Here is a 20374-nt window from a genome sequence, read left to right on the forward strand (position 1 = left end):
CTGGCTTTGGTACTTTATACAAAGCTATCTTTATTAAATTGTCATTTCTAGCCTGATTGTCACCCACAAGCCCACAAGGCTGGGATCTCTTTTGCAGCACCTCTTATGGGTTGCTTTTAACTAGAGATGTCAGGGATTGCATACCTCTGAGCCATGTCCTCCCCCTACAATGCATGACCATAGGAAGCTGGCGCATACTGAATCAGACCAACTATCCATCAATGTAAATATTGTCTAAACAGAGGTCTTACTCATCAGCTACTGCTTGGTCCTTCTTCCACCGATGGTGCTGGGATTGAACCTGGAACCTTTGACATGCACTGAAGATGCTCCACAATTGAACCATGGTGCCTCTTGTGAGGTTCAAATGAGTTTTCAGAATTCAGCTTTTTGTTTTGTTGATGCAGAATTTACTTGGTTAACCTGAAGTGCTTGCAGCCTGCCACATAGAGAGCTTCTCTCTCTCTCTTTCTTGTATACGCCACTACTTTATTCTACCTATTTGCCAATTCGGTGAGGGCCCAACCTTTCTCCTGTCAAAATAATGCAGTGTCAACAATGTGGGAATCTGATTCTGCTAGTGCTAGTGCTGAAGTGTGAGCTTCAACCACCGAGATTTACACAGTGTCAATAGCAGATGTATTCTCCAGATAATCCTGTATTGATAGCAGTGTGGAACTAATGTGGCCTGGCCTGCTGGGCACAGATCAGGGACTGGCAGTCATCAGGTGCCAAAACATTTTGCAGTTGTGAGGATTTTGAGGACTGGAGCTAGATGGGTGGAAAGCGGTATGTGTCCGTGGTTGTGAATGTGTTCAGTGTGCCACCAAGTTGCAACTGACGTATGGCAATCCTGTGGGATTTTCAAGGTAAGAGACATTCAGAGATGGTGGTTTGCCATGGCCTGCTTCTTTGTAGCAACCCTGGACTTCCTTGGTGGTCTCCCATCCAAGGCTAACCCTGCTCTTTTCCAAGATCTGACAAAATCAAGGTAGCTTGAACCATACAGAGATCAGGGCAGATGGACAAAGGCAGTTTGCCATCATTGGCCTCTGCATAGCAGCCTTCCATGTCCCAGCCAAGTACAACCCTGCTTAGCTTCCAAGATATTATGAGGTGAGATTAGCCTGGGCCATCCACCTCAGGGTATGAGCTTTATCCAGGTTAAAACCAAAATTGCATGTTCTTTTCCTTCACAACAGTTTTTGTCCGCATGTAAATAAACAGAGATTTGTATGATAGACTAAGATCCCTGTGCTCTTTCCTAGAGTTCTGGAATTCCACCCCAAGGTTGCTTGTGCTGCTTCCCAGGCTACCCCTATGTTTCTGTGTTTCAGGTTTGCAAGAATTAAGTGCCTCTCCGGAAAATCTCACCATTTCCTTCATTGTGGAGGTACCAGCCTCTGTCTGCTGGCATTCCCAGCTAGCCATTAAAAAAAAAGAAAAAGCAGTACCATTTCGGAACTGGAATTGAACACAGACATAAGACTTTCCATCAATTGCATGCCGAGAAGCCTCACACAAACAGTTCTGCGAGTGAAATCGGACACTTTGGAAAACTTACGCTAGAAGGAAACCAAATACATCTTTGACTCAGGCGCTTGGCACTCCCTTCTGCCACTTTGCCCTCCCCAAAATAGACATGCTGGCTTATGTAAACTTAGTAATATCTGTTCAGTAAGACATGTACAGGCTAACTCACACTGGGTGCATGAAATGCAACCACATGGAAAACTGGAAAGTTTGGTTTGCATACTTAAAAAAAAGCCTTTATATGTATAATGAATATGTATCTGTTTTGTGTGCCCACAGCTGTAGCACACTGATGTTCTGTTGGACTGTTTCAATGAGCTTCAAATAAAACTCAGAATGCCACAAGTCTATGGCTATCAGGCCCTCGCTGGGCTTGTGGGCAGCTGTACCCAGCAGTTTAGTAAGTTAGGGACCCAGAGTAGCTTACATCATTCTCCTCTACTCTGTTTTACCCTCACAACAACCTTGTGAGGTAGATCAGCCTCATATTATGTCACAGGCCCAAGATCGCCAAGCAAGTTTCCAGGGGAAACCTGGGGATTCAAAACTAGCTTTTCCAGATCTTCAATGCACACTGTAACTACTATACCATACAGGCTCTCGTTTAAGGACTTAGGAAGAAAGTCTGGAGTGTATAGGTTTGCCAGTTCTTGGGGGAGAAGAAATGGGGGGAGGTGGAGCCTGGGGAGGGAATGAGTTCAGCCCCCCCGCCATAGAGTCCCCCCCTTGAAAGAAGCCATTTTCTCCAGAGAAACCGATCTCAATCATCTGGAGATGAACTGTAATAGTGAGAGATCTCCAGGTACCACCTGGAGATTGGCAATCCTTGAGTGCATGTTTACTCCTCTAGGATCACTGCACTCAGCTTTTAGGGCTGGATGCCAGAACTAGGTAGCGTACTCTTTGGTTGGCCTGACCAAGCCTCAACTTCTACACCGGTCACAGCTGCCAAAGTTAGACATCCCTGTAAGGCCAGAATTGGATTATGAGGCAGGGATCTCTGAAAGGTGCTCAAGGACAGAGACAATCCTCACCACCTGCAAGGCTGACATGGCTTAGTCAGTGTTCCTGGTTCAGCCCTTGATCCACTGATAATGGCTCCAGTTCCGGGCGTGTATGTTTCGCAAAGAGATCTGTGAATTCCTTTATCACCCACCTCGCCTTTGGAGCAGATATGAGTATATGGAGAAAGAGTGGCTCAATGGCAGAGCCTCTGCTTGGCATGTAGAAGGTCCCAGCTTCAATTCCCAGGATCTTCAGACAAGGGGATCAGGTAGTCGGTGAAGCCTGGAGAGCTGCATAATAAGAGTTTTCTTTGCCTGATAGATTCTACCCCCCAAAGCAGCCCTTTTCACAAAAAGAACTGTCACCTGGAGATCAGTTGTAATTCCAGGAGATCTTCTGCCATCACCTAAAGGTTGGCAATTTTAATATAAGAGCATACAGTCCAAAACAGCCATTTTCTCTAGGAGATCAGTTGGGAGATGTTCAAACTACACCTGAATGACTGACATTCCGACACATGGCATTTGCTACAGATTGGTGCCAGTGGGCCTACTGCCCTTGTGTTACTGAGAAATGCCAGTTTGCCCCAGTTATATATTGGATTAGACTGTTTAGGTGGGAGGTGCAGTTATTATATTACATTTTAAATTGTGTTTGCAAGCTTCCTGCATCTGTGAGAGATGTACTTAAAATATGCTTCAAACAAATCCATAATATATGTATGAAAGAGATTATGTATTTATTTAAATATATGCAATTGGCAATAATTGTTTTTCCCACTTACCCCTGAAAGAAAGATGCATTAAAAATAATTTTGCTTGTTTGTTTTTTAAGAAGTATTTCACACTGTTTCTGGCTCCGTTCTATCTCCTTTTGGGCCAACAAGCTGAAGTGTCTGGTAGTCATGGCCTTTCTGTTGTAGGATAAACCTAGCCACTATTGTGTAAACAGCTTAATGTCTTCCTCTTATTCTGTTGGTGGGGGGCAGTAAATCAAGTTGTATTAATTTTCAGTTGGTATTTGGAGACCCCCCCTCTCCCCCCTCCCCAGCAGTCATTATCTGTAGCATGCCAGAGCTACACAAGCAGCACCTGCTGTTATGTGGTGGCATCTGCAAAAATCACATTCTGAAGGAAGTGGCTGACAAACTGCCAGGAGAGATTTGAAGGTGTTGTTAGCAGGAACGCAGGCTGTACTCTGTGGCGTTGTGCAGTGTAACCATCATTGTTATTTTTGCATTATCTTTTCCTGATAGAGGCAGCCAAAGGTAGTCAGCAACTTGTATTATCGTAGTCTATATATTTTTTCTTTTTCTAAAACGCCCCCTGAGAAGCAAGTTCTCCTGCTAAATCATCTCCACCTATGTTTTCCTGTTCCCTGCCTACAAGCCAGAACAGGATTGAAATGGTTTGGCTCAGACTAGAGATCCCAGACTCCAGGTGGAACCTGGGAAACCCCCAGACTTGCAGCTCAGGGATGGCATTTATGGCATGTTCTGGCCCCTGAACACCTGGCCACAGTGAATTATGTGACGGTCACCTCTATGCAGGCCTGCCCTTGACCCTAACCCAGAAATTACAACTGGCCCAGAATGCTGCTGCCTGGGTCCTCACTAGGATAAGGTGACCAGATTGCCCCACTTTTGGAGGGACATCTGGGGGCACCTGGAAAATTGTACTTACATTGCAAGTAAATATACATATATATATATATATATATATATTACAATACTATTTTTGCGTTCTATGCATTCTATGAAAATTTTTGTTGCTCCATATAGACCAAATTTTTAATCAAGAGCCCCCCCCCCCCCCCCAGTCAATGGTGTCCCGCTTTATCAGTGCCGATACGGGTGGTCAAGAAATTTACCGCTAAAAAATAAATAATCAATCAATCAATATAAGGTCCCTGATTTTCAGAGGCTCCGTCCCCAGGTCTCCTGGAAATTCCCAACCTGGACCTGGCAACCCTAGTTCAGACACAGAATGCTGAAGGCTTTATGAAGCTCACTACAGTGAATGTGTCATGAATGAGACTCAGGCCTTATAAGTCTATTGCAACAGTATCTCATGACTCCTTGAAGACCTACAGATGTGGCCTGGTAGAAGCTCCTCTTCCCTTCAAAAGCATTGGCTGCCCCAATAGCCTTCCAGGGCTGCTTGCACCCAGCACCCAGTTCGCCTCCTTTGCTTTCCCTGCTCTTTGAAATGTTTCTGCTAGATCGGTAGATAACAAGTGTCGCCTTGAGCCGGGGACAGCACGCTTTGTTCTCTCTGACTCCACTCCCAGTGAAACTGGGCATTGCTCACCATGTAGGCGTGCGACACGCAGATGTGCAGCTCTGTGAAGTTCAAGTAGAGTGCTCTGAGGCAGTGCATGATCCTTGCAGAACTCATCCCATTGACAGAAACCTGAAGAGAGCAGTCTTTGAAGGAGACAAATGGCTGCTTTGGTGGTGTACTCAGTCTATGGCATTATATCCTACTGAGATCCCTCCCCAATTTCCAACCTGGAGTTCATAACCATATAGGATTGCCAGGTCCCCACAGCTGCCAGTGGAGTATGGAGGAGGTAGGGTTGCCAAGGTCTGCTTGGGGAGCTCCTGGAGATCTTGAGGTGGAGTCTGGAAAGGACAGGGACCTCAGTGCCACAGAGTCCATCCCCCAAAGCATCCATTTTCTCTAGGTGAATTGATCTCTGCAGCCTGGAGATGAGTGGAAGTTCCAGAGAATCTCCAGCTGCCGCCTGGAGGCTGGCATCTCTATGGCCTTAGTTCAGCTGGTAGACCAGAATGCTTAGATCAACTTTGGAGTGGTGCCACGGGTGAGTAGTGAGCCATTACCATGGTGTTTTCAGCTGGTTGTTTGGCTCAACTTGGAAAGAGTATTCAAATATGGTGGTCCAAGATGGGAGGCAGAGGGAATGAAGGATTTGGAACACACACTGAAAGTGCTAGTCCAAAGCAGCTTTGTTAAGAATTGTTGGTTATTGTGTGGTTCCCATTTATAAACCATTCTTTGAAGCGTTTGTAAGCTTGCTCAAAATACATCTTGCAAGTTCTGAGCAATGTGTCTTCTGTATTGCAGGCCCATCTGCCTGCTCAACTGGAATGAGATTTCTGCTCCCCCTCTGTGTTTTGCCTCAGTTTCCAAGGGACCAGTTGAATTTGGAAAAGCCACTGACACTGCTGGATTTGCACCTGGGTTCAATGGAAAGACACTACCAGGGACTGAGAGCCCTGTTGGGCATCACCTTTCTTGAAGAATATTATTTTCGTGTTAAAGAGGTGCAATTTATGGTGAAAATTGTGTTTTGCCTTTGATGTAATAAGTGACTATCTTGGGGGGGGGACTTCTTTCTTGCCTTGAAGTTATATGGGAGACTTAATAAGCCAGCCCCACCCACAATATGACAGCAAGTTTGGCGGAACCACACACACCCATCAGCTGCTTCATGTATTAGGTAATACATTCAGATTTCCAGGTGTTATGAAACACAGAGAATCCTGGACACCAGTGCCTATTGAGAGACTTTCCCTCCACTCTGCTCCTGGTGAACACCAAAGACAGCCATTGTTAGCAAGACTGAATGGAGGAGTTCATGCTGGGGCTAAAACTCAGTGCTATAGCATCTGCTTGGCATGCAGAAGGTCCCAGGTTCAATCTCCAGCATCTCCAATTAAAGGATCTAGCAGTAAATGATATGAAAGACCTCTGTGTGACATCTTGGAGAGCTGCTGCCAGTCTGAGTAGACAATACTGACTTTGACAGACCAAGGGTCTGATTCAGTATAAGGCAGTTTCATGTGTTCATGAAAAAGCTGTGTGGATTCTCTGTATTTGCAAGGCCTGCTATGCAAATATGTGGACTGTTTTGGGGTGTGGTCCTCTGAGAACCTTTGCTTTCATTCTAATGTCAACATGCATATGCAAACTTGTGATTTAAACACAGAGCTGAAGCAATGAGAAGAGCTTCACCAATCATTGCACAGCTCCCCCAGGTCTCCCAAAGGTAGCTCCAACGCCCACCATCCTTATTCTTTACCAGACCACAGTCTCAAAGTGCTTTCTTTCCTCCAGAGGTTTCACCCCCTTTTTTGCCATCTCTATAAAATATCATTGCTTGGCCATAAGCATGGGACAGTATGTAGAATCCTGAACTTGACCACAGCAGAGTCTGGGTACCAATAATTAATCAACCACAAGCTCCCTGAGTGTCTTTGGTCTGGTCCTGGAGCCAACTTTATTTCCTCTGGCTAAAAATATAAGCATTTTACTATGTGGTAAGCTGCTCCACATTTCTTTCCCAATGTACTCTCTGATGGCTTGCCATTCTGAAGCTATTCAAAAGGCAGGCATCACCTGCTGAAATAACAAATCAATCCCAACGAGACAACTAACTGCCCATGATCCAGATGGAGCACAGCCTCAGAGGTATCCCATCTAGGTACTAATCAGGGCTGACCCTGCTTAGCTTCTGAAATTTGATGTTATCAAGCAGTTCTGCCTTCCCAGAAAAGAAGGGAGGAAGTTAAGAGGGCATGGTGCCCTTCTGAGCCTTCTCTGAAGATTGAGAACATGCCAGGGAGGCCTTCCCTCAAATAACCAGAAACTAAGCCTAAACTGGGTTCATAATCCAAATGGTGTTTCTGTTATTTTCAACAGCTGCCAGTCAGTAGCTGAGCTCCTGTCTTGCTGCTCCCTCCATACATCTGAAGACCCAAACCATGACCCACTGAGAAGAAAGCCTTTCTTGTCGGGTTTCTGTATTACTCTCCAAATGTCTCTTGAATGGAAACGCTCAATGGACACCTTTACAAGCAGAGCAACTCAGTTTCAAGCCATTTGCTGGAGCTGGTTTGTCCTCTTTTTGGATGATTTCTGTCCTTTTCTGGCAGCCCTTCCAGATCTGTAGCACTTCAAACATTTTCTCTTGTCAGCAGCTTTGGCATTGCGTTGGAGGATCTCGACAGCATCTTAGGTCTCCTTCCGTTCCTTTGACAGGTTTCTCTCTCCTGTCTATTGCAAGTGATCCTGCCCTTCCAGCTATCTCATTGCTCAGAAAATCTGTTCTAAAATGGGGCTCGGTTTTCCCTGTAGCTGTTCTTCTGCAATGGGTAACCTATCATTTTGCCTGGGATCAATACACTGTTGAGGTTCTTTGTGCTGCTGTCATCCTAGCTGTGATGGAAACTTAAATACTTTTAGAGCTTCTGCTTATTCTTGTATCTCATCTCTCTTAAATGTCCATCCTGTCCTTTCTCTAAGAAAATAAAGATTGCCTCTCTCTTACTTCATTTTATTCTCACAACAGTCCAATGAAGTAGATTTGGCTGAGAGTGGCTGGCCCAGTAAAACTTCAAGGCGGAGAGGGGATTTGAACCAGGGTCTCCTCCATTGGAATATGACATTGTAGCTGCTACAAGGGCACTTGAGCTTTTTGACCCTGCAGACACCTTTGGAATTCAGAAATGGCAGTGTGTGCAACCACAAAATGGCTGCCACAAAACGGCTACCACAGGGGGGAAAACAGCCACAAAATGGCTTTCAGCTTTCCTTCAGTCATACAGTGAAGATCCTTGTACTGTGGTGGCCAGTTGCTGACAAAACAATGTTTTTAAAAACATGCATAGCCAATCAGCTTTCCAATTGCCAGTCAGATACCTTGCTGTGCAAAAGCCCACCTGGCCCCACCTATTTTCTAAATATATTGGGGGTGGGTGGGCAGGAAGGTGTTGGCAGGTGCCAGGGAACCTGTTGTCACCACGTTGGGTACCCCCACATTTCATCATGCTGGTTTTTCAGAGTGCAAATTCTATTTTCTGCTGTTAACATTCAGTTCCGTTGATTTTTTAAAAATTAATTTCTTTTCAAAATTAAATCCCAAGATGATAATAAATAGAACAAATGCCAGTAAGTAATTTACTATGTCTTTGATGATCACAAGGACATCTCTCCAGGAGCATTTAATTTTCTATTAGTGCTACAGCATACGAACACTGTTTCAAATGATTATTACTTTGCCAAGATTGATCTGGATAACACCCCCACCCCCCAAAAAAAAGAAAGAAAAAAGAGTTGCAGCTCAGAATTGACCCTTCTATTCCATGGCACAGAAGGTGATATGGAGGGAGAGATGTCATAATGTTTCTCTATTCTCTGACAAGCCTTTGAGTAGCCCTGTCAAAAGTGATTTTGAATGGAAATGAAATAATTAGGAAGGAAAGGTCCACATGACAGGCAGACACACACTTGAAGGAATCTTGCTTGCAATAGGTGGGAGAATGCTAATGAGTTTCCTGCCACATATATATTTTTTAAAGTTTAAATCAGGCCCCCTTCACACATTGCGAGCTCAAAGGTTTGAGAGGATTTCCTTGCTCAGGACATTAGCTAGGAGAGCTGTTGCAGAATCTGCATGGTCTATTGTGCTCTTGTCATTCTTCAACAGTCTGGCTTGGTCTGTTTCAGGAAGAAGTGGAGCTGGATAGAGAATGAGATGTGAGGTCACCATTTTGAATCTCACCTCAGCTGAATATCACTTGGTGACCCTGTTCAAGCTTCCCATTTCAGCCTCACTCCCTATCCACAACACTCATTTAATACTCTGATGTACCAAACTGTTGCCAAAACCAAACCTGGACAGGCCTGGCTAGCCCCATCTTTTCAGAAGCTAAGCAGCCAGGCAAAATGCTAAAAAATTCCCTATCTCATAAGGCCGTGGTAAGGATTTTACAGGGTTCATGGCCAGGGAGCATTTCACCTTGACAGCATGAATTGCCCATATTATTAAAGCCCTGATTATTGAATGAGCCTGTGAGTTTTGTTTGGAGTTTTTGAAGAGGTAAATTTTGAAGTTCCAGTGTTGAAAAACTGCCCTTAGCTGTGGCTGAAAGGATCATTTTGGAGAGAAACTTCTGACAGGTGAAACTGAACTGATTGTGAAAAACGCAAGGTAGAGTTGATGCAGAGCTTGGAAATATGCCAGAAGTTTCTTTTCTACTCCTGTTCAACTTCTCATGAATACGCTTCTCTATATAGTCTTGTACAAAGCAGATACTTGATGAGCATTGGGAATCTGCCGTCAGTCAGACAATATCAGAATTCCATCCTTTAAGCAGCAGTCTTGAATGCAAGCGGTAAATCCATTATTGACATGTAGCACAACAGATGGAAATGTCAATAATTATACAAAGTATTTCACAATAGACAAAGAGCTGATTAATTTGTCCGAGGGGACCAAACTGTCTGCATTCCTACATGGGCAAAAACTGTTTTCTGTGTTTGTGTTCATGAGATCCTTGGAGCTTGCACTGTGCCATGGCACTTTGTGTGTTTATTTTTTTCTCACTAGGAATTTGTTGTTCCTTTTTTCTTCCTTGAATGCTGCAGGACAGACCTGTGGCCAACTCTGGGCCATTTGTCCTTAAATGGCCGCATCTTGTGGTTCAAAAATGGGACCCAGCATTCTTTTGAGGCTTGACAAAAGGACTATAAGCCTTGGATCCCTCATTTTTGGGGGTGAAACATGGGTACAGTGAATATCAACATGTGTTGGGCCATTTGCTTTGGTGAATGCATGATGGGGATAATTCTTATCTGGTCTTCTGTTCCCTCCTCCATGGGCTAAAGCATCTTGGTAGGGGAAAACACAAGGAAACTCCATTGCTGCACAAATGCTTAGGGACCAGAGATGCAAATGAGTCCTGTGCATTTGAGATGTGTGTGAACTCACAAGGGTTGGAGTGCACCACATAGCACTCAAGTTTTGCATGCATATTTTTTCTCTCCAGTATCCAGGCTGTATATAGTGTATTTGGGGCTTTTTTGTATCTCCCCCTGCACAGACAGATCCTCAGGTACATAGAGGGAGGGCACAGAGAGGGGACAGTGTGCCATCAGTTGTAATTCAACCTCCCCCACATGCACAAAGACGCATTCAATCTGCACACTTTTTAATATCTGTGCCGGGCTTATATTGATGGCACATTAAGGCTGATCCTCTTCGCTCCTTCCCTGACAGCGAATTAAATGATCGTTCGGTCTTGTCTTTATTCACCATCTTCTATTAGCAGCTAATGGTACATTGTGGAAATTGTGATTCAATACATTACTTCTCATGTTTGCCGCTAATCGCTATGTCTAATAAATAAATAGCTGTGATCCTTCCACACCAGACATTCCAGAGCTGTAAAGTAAATTATTCAACTTCATCTGATAAGTGCTGTCTCGGCCTGCCTCCCAGAACAAAGTGTGATACTACCAAACTGAGTATCTTTTCTGGATAGTTGCTCCACAACTCCGGTGCCTAGCCATGGCAGACTGATTCCTCTCTATGAAGAATGTTAACTTCCTAAGGATAGAGCCCAGTACCATCAGTACCATCTTTTCCCAGCTGTTTTTTCTCTCCAAAGAGCATTCACACCAGCCAAAAATTCCCTGCCTGACAGTGAAATTAACATAACATCTAGTGCATTGTGATGCTGTTATATTAAGTATATGGTGACTGCTGGAGGGGATAGGGAAACATCCAGAAGAATGACGTCTTGACAGTCCTGAGGGGAAAGTAGAAATTCAGCACAGGGCTTCCATTTAACTGGTGTCTCTGTGTTTCTGGCATTGCTGCCTCAAGGCAGCTATCCCTACATTGAGCTTATTTTGAAATGCTAAACTTGGGGTCCCCAACCTTTCTAAGCCTTTGGGCACCTTTGGACTTCAGACGCCATAGGGTGAGTGCAGCCACAAAATGGCTGCTTCAGGAACCGGAACCAGCCACAAAATGATTGCTGCAGCTTAATGTCCAGCACCCAGTGAAGATCCTTGTGCTGTGGTGGCAGCCTGTGCCTAAGAAAAAAAATTAAACATCTGTGCAGCCAATTAAACCTCCAATGGCCAATCAGAAGGCTCGCTGGGCAAAAGCCCTACCTAGCCCCACTCACTTTCTCAAAATACTGGGCGAGCGTCAGAAAAGGTGTTGGCAGATTCCATGGAACCTACCAAGTTTAGGACCCCTGATCCAGTCCATCAGCTCATTAGGAATCTCTAAATGCATGGCAGCAGACCCCATGCTGCTACTTAAATGCTGATGAAAAAATCTCTCTTTAGCTCTACCAAGTGGTGTGTATAGTTCGTGTGGGTGGACGTCTCAGTGCTGAAAACAGTCTGCTACATCAGCTGTCATTCTCGATTAGCAGTTCCTCTTCAGCTGGACTGGAAACAAATACCGATCAGTAATAATATAAGGTTGCTCTCCTTAAGGTTAAATGTCTGACAAGCCGATGAGATTTAATGGGCTGCGACAGTGCTCAAGCCGTCACTCTGACATGACTTGGCGGTGTCCTAACAAGACACTCATGAATGGTGGTCTAACCCTGCATTACAATACATTAAGCCACCTTCCTTTTCTGCCTAGGCTGAAAGTCGGTCGTCTTCCCACAGCTGAATTCCCTGAGTGCATGATGCCAAGCTATTACTTATGTGAAAGCAGTTGTAGGAAGACCCCAAAGATCATCTTCTTCAACCTTTTCCAAGCTATATCTGTCTTTGTTTTATCCCACTCTCTGACAGACGACAATTTCATCTAGTTTCCATGGCGTAATGTATGATCTATCATAACAGATTCATGTCGTCCCTCTCATCCTGTGGTTTCTAAGATGTCTATTGCCCTCTTTTAAATGAAGGTAGGGGGAAAGAAAAATAAAGAGACAGTGGACAAGGCTATATCTAATGGGTTTAAGTTAGATTTTGGTGGTGGAAAGTGCCATCAAGTCACAGCTGACTTATGGTGACCCTATAGGGTTTTCAAGGCAAGAGGTGACCAGAGCCTGCCTCTGTGAAGCACACTTGGGCATCCTGGCTGGTCGTTCATCCAAATACTTTCATCAAGATCTGATGAGATCAGGGTAGCCTGGGTCATCCAGATTCTAATTGGACACTAGGAGAACCTTCTTAACAGTATTAGCAGTTCGACCATTCAGCCAGTGTCCTAGGGGAGGGAGGCTGTTCCACCAAGAAAAGTTGACAGAAAGTCAAGTCTGGCTGTGGATTTCCTGCATTGAACTGAGGGTTGGACTTGATGCTAGAACACTTGAGCTCCCGTTATTCCAGAGAAGAATTCCATATCATCTGTAGAAATGTTTTTTTTTATTGTCATAATAATTAGTGTCTAATAATTAGTGTCTGTGTTGCCTTGTTTTCCTTCTGTGCACTGTTTTTGTTTGTTTGTTGGGTCATTGAGCCCATCAGAGATGGGATAATTCGGGAGCTCTGGTGGTTAATCTTGCCAGCTTCTTTTCCCATTGCTAGAGCCGAGCTGAACAAGATCCAGAAGGCTGGGTTGTAGGGCTTTCCCACTCCAAGACAGACAGGAATAGTTTGATTTAGAGTAGTCTCTCAAGAAGCGGATTTGTAGCACTACAGAGAGGGCAATCCCCTCTTGAAGCTGTCTGTGCTTGCAGCTGCCACCACTTCCTGTGGCAGTGAATTCCATGTATTAATTACTCTTTTGGAGAAAAAGTACTTCCTGTTTCCACTCAGTCAGTGTCTCTGCTTCAATGCTTTGTGTAACTGTGGCTGGAAGCCTAGCTTCTGCCCCTGGGAATCAGAGGCAACCCCCCCCCCTCCAGTTTGGGTAAGGAGCTTCCAGAACTGCCTGGCAACTTCACATCAACTGAGGATTCCCTGAAAGCTGTTTTGTTGTTGTGTCTTCTTGCTGGCCATGTGGGAAACGAAAGCAATCGTTATTAGATTTAGACGGAATGAGGTGCAGATGTTCTGGTACCAGAAACATTATTTTAGTTCTTGCAAGCCTTACATAACCGAGGGTGCGGGGAGGAAAGTTGCAAAATAACCATCCTGATTACCTAGGCTGCTGCATCTCTCAGCAAGATCCTTCCCCACCCCCCACCACTTTTGCATACGGAATAGGTAACGAACTGATCAAAGGTATAAGTCCTGTTCTCAAGGCAAGAGAGATGCATAAATCATTTGCAACCCAAGAGTGGCAGAGAAGAACTCTAGCATGAAACTGGTAGGACTGCTACTGCTACTCAGACTGCTGGTCTGAGTAGACACTGAATCTGAGGGACCAGGTTTTGTCCATGGAAGAGCCTCTGCTTGGCTTGCAGAAGGCCCCAGGTTCAGTCTCTGGCATGTCCAGTTGAAATGACCAGGCAGCACCACTGTCAATCTGAGTAAACAACCTGGAACCTGATGCTAAGGGGCTATGATTTAGGGGGAAAGCGTCTGCTTGGTGTGCAAAAGGTACCGGTTTCAATCCCAGGTGAAAAGGAGGAGGCAGCAGGTTATGGGAAAGACCTGATCAGCGGCTGCCAGTCTGAACAGACAATACTGTCCTTGATGAACCAAGAATCAGGCAGCTTCATCATTGCTCGTTATCCTAGCATCGGTGTCCATAGTTGGAACCGGAGGGGGCGCAGCGGACGCCTTCCTCTCCCCCCCCCCCCGTTCCTTCCTGTCGTGGCCGCTACCGGCCGCTGGAGGAGGAGGAGGAGGAGGAGGAGGAGATGGAGGCGGCGCCTAGCAGGCAGGCAGGCTGAGCGGCCGCTCGGCGAGCCCTCTCCGGCCGGGCGGTGCGTGCCAAGGCAGGCGGAGGGGGGCCGGCCGGTCACATGGAGGCGGCTCAGCTGGGCCGGGGCAGGGAGAAGGAGGCGGGGGCCGGTCGGGGCTGCCTGGCAGGCGCCTCTTGTTGCTGCGGCTGCTGCTGAGCAGGCTGGCCCGGCCAAGGCGCAGCAGAAGCGCTCGGCTCTCGCCCGCTCTCCCACGCCGGCCTCCGCTGCGGCTCCGGCGAAGGATGTGCTTGGTGCTGGCCGCCATGAAGGGTGAGTGAGCAGCCGGCCCGGCGGAGAAGAGCCCTGCAGGCGTCCGCTTGGAGGAAAGCGGCCCAGGCGGAGCAGGGCGCGGAGAGCCGGGCTGCGTCCGGGATGGAAGGAGAGGGAGGCGGGCCGCGCGGCTGGCGCTTGGGGCTCTCTTGTCCGCTCCTGGGCAGCCAAGGGACTCCCTCCTCGCGATCCGCGTCGCGGGTTGCGTGGCAGGTTGGCCGGGGGGCAGAGCCGGCTCGGGGCGGCTCGCCTGGCCCCTTGTGCGCGGGCGGGGGGCTTCCATGTGCCCCACTGACCCAGTTGTTGCACCTGCGGGGCACTGGGCGCCCAGATGTTTCCGCTCCTCTCATGGCAGGGGCGCGCAGGGGACAAGTGAGTTTGAGCGCCTGCATTTAAAAAATAAACATTTTCCCAGTTATTTTCTCCCTTTTGGAAAAGCAGTAAACATGAAGAGGGGTGTGGAGAGTTAGAAATAAGACATTTTAGGGAGAATTTATGGAGCATAATTATTTTGTGGGTGGGAGGAGGAAGATCTCCAGAGGGGCTGTGCTTCTCTGGTGAGCTACAGCTCCCCCCCAAAAAAAAATCTCAGCCCTAATTTTGCTCCCTGACTCTGAAAGTTCTCTCTTAGAATTTTAATTTTTTGCTGCAAGCCAATCTGGGCTGAATTTCCTCTTGTTGGAGCCACCGTTGTGGCGAGCGGCTTTTCAGGGCTGCTTCTCCTAGCTGTTTTGCATGATGACTGAGATCAGAAGGAACCAGAAGCCTCCCAAGGGCAGCATAAAGTTAGCGGAGGGGGACGTGGAGCTGATCCCCTTCCGTTGTGGGTGCGCACAATCCTGGTGCCGCTGAGCTCCCCCCACTGAAAGCGTCTCTTTCCCCAATGCGGGGCATCCTAGACATTTGTGGCAACAGTGGAGGAGGGATGCATTTCAGGCAGGTGTCTCTGTAGGGGTTCGGAGGGCATGAGATGATGTTTTTGAGACTCTTCTTGTGCATCAGCGTTCAGACTTCAGTCCAGCCACAGTGTTTGTGCAGCGAGCATTGCTTGTGCCTTGGCTGGATAATTATTGCTCAAGTAGAAGAAGCACCATTGAGGTGGTACTCCCTAAGCTTTAGATGAAGCACAGCTGGATGTTTCACATGCGTCGCTGAAAACTGTTCCTTGAAGTTGCATGAGGAGCGTCCAGTTTGGTGCCACGTAAGGTTGGGGCCAGATTTTTAAAAGTCACCCCTTCCAGTCTGGCAGAGACTCCTTGAAGGTCTTTGTTGCAGACGGCTGGCAGAGGGGAAACGTGGACAGTTTCTAAAACAGACGGAAAGGGAGGACTAGGATGACCCTGACTGGACCATGGAAAACCAGATGCTTTCAAAGCTCAGTCAATGTCTGTCCTCGGCAGCAGGTTGGTGTGTTTGTGGTTGTCTGAAGGAATCCTAAAACTTGGGGGAGATGTTTTCAATTAGCTCTTCTGCCGATTAATAGAATTATTTCATTTGCATGCCATCCCCCCCCCCCAAAAAAAAAGCTGGAATAATATTGTATGAAATCTAGGTAATAAATTCTCTATAGAAGTGTTTTTTCCTCTGTATTATGAAACCGCAAAATGTTCACGTTACATTTTGGTTAAAATACTGAAGCAGGGCTTGCTTGTAGTGACTGTGCCGTTTGAAAACTAATGGGTTGGTACTTGGCTTTTTAACAATGGTTTCTCCCATCCCCACCTACTCTGTCACTAGAGTGTGCATGTTGTTTGCTTTTGATGGTACAGAGCATTAAAACTAGTCCTGTGAACATACAAGTGTTGTCTCTCTGCTTTTGGTCTCCTAACATATGAAAGAAGCTTGATAGCTCTGAGAGAATGCTTTTGTTATTAGAAGCTGGAATCTGAAAGGGTGGAACCCAAATGCAACGGATATTTTGTTTGAAAGGGTACCGTGCCTCCTAATCCAATGCATTGTCTGCTTTCCCCCCCCAGTTGCCAAGCATGTGCTTGTAGTGAGATTTAAAAAGCGAAAGTAAATTAGTAGCAGTCTCTTTCTAGTATTTAGTCATTTGCAGAAACTCTTATACAATCCTCATCTCAAAGGTCAGGATGGTTTTACAAGCCTGTGTTGTTTTTCTCAAGTCACTTCCCATGCACACTGTAAAGCTGCTTGGCAGTAACTTCTCTGGGTTGTTAATGTTTCCTAACCTGCATCCAATCCCCAAGGGTGCTTGCTTGGAAGTACGTCCCATGGAGAATAACTGCATGTATACAAAAGCTTCAGAATTAAACTTCATTGCTCTTCAAGGTGTCCCTGCAGTCAAACTGTGTTCTATTCCTGGTAAGCTGTTGAGGACTGCAGCCTTTGCAGTGTCCGGTGCTGGACCAAGCCAGGAATTGTAACTGAGTGCAGCTTAAACTCTCTCAGGAGCCTGGATCCTAGGGTAGATCTGGAGTAATGCTGAGGAGGGCAAAATGGGAGAAGAATCAATCTTCCAGGTGGATTGTACCCGGTGAAAATGATTGAAAGGGGATTGCCATTTGTGCACTCAAATGTCTTAGTCTGGCCCTAGCGGGCAACATAAAAATGGAGATCACTGGCTTCAGTTTTGGGATTGGCAACAGTGGAGGTGGAGGGGAACGCCAATTTCTAGCAGATGGTAAATGTTGGCAATTGAGGTCCTGGCACCAGGGATGGAGGCTGTGGTCCTTGGCTTGATTTTTCTGCATGTTGCATTGTTCATTGGATTCACATTTTTCTTGTCCAGTGTCGGAGGTGCAACAAGGATAATGGATCTCTTTCAGCGACTGTGAACATCATGTCACCATCTTCTTGATTCACAATAGTTTTATGACCTGGAATTTTAATTGGCTTGGAGAGCTGCAGGTGAACAGCAATTATTATTCTCTCTTGATCTTGGAGAGATGTAAAAGTTCAGATAGGTTTCCTTTTATTTTTTATTGGTAAGGCTCCCTGATGAGTAGATCTATGCAAACTATGTTTTTTGTTTCTCTTCACTCCCCCCCCCCCCTTACTTGTACATTGTATTGCACTGACCTCTGGCTGCCAGGAAATAATAGATGCTCCTCTGGAATGAACTAAACTGGAAGAGCAATTTTTAAAAGCGTAAACTGAACAGGGGAGGTGCTGAAATAAGTCTAAGTGCTTAGAACATTTAGTTTATCCCTAAGTGCTGCAAGAGCAATTTTGAGGGGATGTAGTTATTTATCACTGTTACCACTATGAGGCCAAATAAAAGGGAGATGGTAACAATTTCCATGCTCCTGTTTAAATTTAGGAGGTGGAAGTGTTTTAACTCTGCGCCTCCGGTCTCATTGGCTTCAAGGACTGTCTTACAGCTGTGGCCCGTCTGCTAGCCACAAGTCATGTGGCAGGAGTCTTTTCCTCTCGTCAGAAAATATGAAACATTCCACTGGAGGCATGGCCTTCACTGCCTTTTGCCATATTGACATGATTAGAATTCAGTGTTTTCGGGCCTATCCCTGAAGGTCTGTCACATAGAAGAGGACAAAGACTTGTTCCTCGCTGTTCCAGGGAGAGCAAGACTAGGTTGAACGAGCTTCTTTTACTGCAAGGAAGAGTTCTGCTGAACATACCAAATGGTAAGAGCAGCCTGATGGGTGGAACTGATGACCTTGAGGATTGGTGGGTGCTCTTTTTCTGGATGTCTTCAAGCAGAGGTTGGGCAGTCATCTGTTAGGAATGCTGTAGCTTTGTGATGTGTCATGGCTAATTTATTGCACTACTATGAGCTGAGAGTTTTGTGTCTGAATCCCCATTTTGCCATAGAGCTTGCAGGGTGGCCATAGGCCAGTCACACGCTCTCAGTGTATCTGATCTTGCTGGGTTGTTGTGATGACAGAATGGAAGAGTGGAGAGTCATGCACGCTGCCCCAAGCTCCTTGGAGGTACAGTAGGATAAAAATGATCTAGCTAGCATTTCGAGCATTGAGCATGAGGGTTTGCTGGATGGCCTGCAAAACCCCTTCCAACTTTAGAACCGAATAATTGCAACCCCTTCCAACTTTAGAACTCAACCGCTCTCTGGATTTTAATTTGTAATACTTATGGCTTGCAGCTTCCAAAGCCCTCCCGAATACTTAGAACAGTGATCTATGATACATGCCACTGGTCCATCAAAGTCAGTGCTGTCTTCTCAGACTGATTGTGGCTCCCCAAGGTCTCAGGCAGAGGTCTTGAACACCACCTGCTGCAAGATCCTTCAACTGAGATGCTGGGGATTGAACCTGGGACATTTTGCGTGCCAAGCAGATTCTCTACGAGTTTGCTCTCCCCAGCTCTGAGTGGTAGGTCAGTGTTGTTTATCCCCAAGTTGTATGTTTAGGTTATCATTAAAAGAGGTGGAAGGGCCACAAGAGGCTGGCAGAGCAGGTGTGTTGGTCCTTAGGCCAGATAATGGATGTGAAGCCCTTGGGAGCATTGTAAAGCTCTACCTAAATGCTTGGGGGGAGTTGGCATGTTGCCATTGTCCTGAGTACCAGACTGGGCATGCAGCTGTGTGGATGTGCCTAGAAGCTGCCAGTGCTTGTGTGCGCCCATGGTCTTTTATAAGTGCACTTTATTAACCACAAACTTTAGAGTGCAGATACTGATTTCAGAGTGCTATCTGCTGAATCCTTATTTCCTTGGCCCAGGGTAGCCCCCTCTCAACAGATCTTGGAAGCTAACCAGGATCATTCCTGGTTTGTGTTTGGTAGGGAAACTGCCAAGAAAGTTCAAGGTTGCTACATAGAGGCAGGCAATGGCAAACCATCTCTGAACATCTCTATGGAGGGGGTCACCATAAATGGTTGATGGCATTTTCCATCATTATCCTCTCAAAGAAACAGAAAGTTGAGGGAAAGATACCAAGATAGCATGAACTCACATAGACCTCACTGTCTGGTGATGTAGAAGACAGCCCTGTCTGTTTGCTATTAACAGTCTTAGTGAAACATTTATAAAGTTTGACAACTGCCCCCCCCCCCCAATATTGCTCAGACTCCACTATCAAGTTCTAGACAGTTTCATTATGTGTTCCATGTTTCCAAAGCCAGGATCCAGGATCCAGTCTCAGCAATTTGGTGTCTGAGATGGAAATACAAGCTGAGCTTTGTTGAGTTTAGTATGAGCCTCCGCTGTGCTCACTATGAGAACTAGGGTAGTGTTGGACTAGGATGTGAGAAACCAAGGTTCAAATCTGCCATGGAAACTCCTTGCGTGATCTTTGGCTAGTTGCATACTCTCAGCCTAGCCTACCACATAGGATTGTTATGTTGATAAACTGAAGAGAGAATGGTTTAAACTGCTTTGGATCCCCATTGCAGAGAGGCTGGATATAAATAAAGATTGCCTGAGAAGTTGTTTTACCTTGTCTTAGAGGTGCTTCCTCTCTAACTTTTGTTGGATATGAACCATTGCCTGCAAAATAGTTCTAGGGGAGGAAAGAGGGCACCTTCTGCTATTCAGCTGCTTTGTGATTCAAGGAGAAAACTTTTCTTCAAAGAGTTCAAAGCCTGTTTTGACTTGTGCTGTCTGTAAAAAAAACTGGGAGGGGAAAAATCTGGAGAATCCTTTGGTATAGCTGCTGCACACCTACAGAAGCCTAGCTGACGTCACGAAAGCTCTGCCTGTGTGTAACGCAGCAGGATGAAGCCCAGGGCTGAGAGGCGTGCGTATATGATGTTGTTTTTGTTGTTTCATGTTGTGCTAATGAACGCACCTGTCTGGAAATACCTGTTGATAAGAAGCATGGCACTTAATGACAGGGCCAGGGTGGCTCTTGCAACCTTTGGGAAGCAGATGGCATTACCTTTGTGAAGGGGGGGGGGAAATGCAGATGGGTGTTACATGTTATGTTCTGTCCCTGCATGAGCTTGGCTCGGGGCTGATCCTCCCTTTCGGGGCTGCCCCTTGGAGACAATCTTAAAGGGAGCACTGGATAGGTTGGTGCTATTTTACTGCATGCTGCTGCGAGTGTCTGATAGACTC

At 46.1% G+C, this 20374-nt stretch overlaps 1 protein-coding gene across 5 annotated transcripts in view; it reads left to right on the plus strand.

Moving 5' to 3' along the window:
- Positions 1-20374, plus strand: part of RORA (RAR related orphan receptor A) — a 203522-nt gene that overhangs the window by 128591 nt on the left and 54557 nt on the right. Inside the window, exon 1 of one of the 5 annotated variants that reach the window (XM_077318292.1) lies at positions 13953-14377. The exons of 3 other annotated variants lie outside the window; for them this stretch is intronic. In XM_077318292.1, the coding sequence (XP_077174407.1) occupies positions 14350-14377 (28 nt within the window). In that variant the 5' untranslated portion in view covers positions 13953-14349. Of the gene's footprint in view, positions 1-13952; positions 14378-15548; positions 15781-20374 lie in introns of those variants that run through there. One more of the 5 variants, XM_077318291.1, reaches the window with a different exon arrangement.

Source organism: Paroedura picta, chromosome 18 (assembly GCF_049243985.1).
Source record: "Paroedura picta isolate Pp20150507F chromosome 18, Ppicta_v3.0, whole genome shotgun sequence".
Taxonomy (NCBI): Eukaryota; Metazoa; Chordata; class Lepidosauria; order Squamata; family Gekkonidae; genus Paroedura; species Paroedura picta.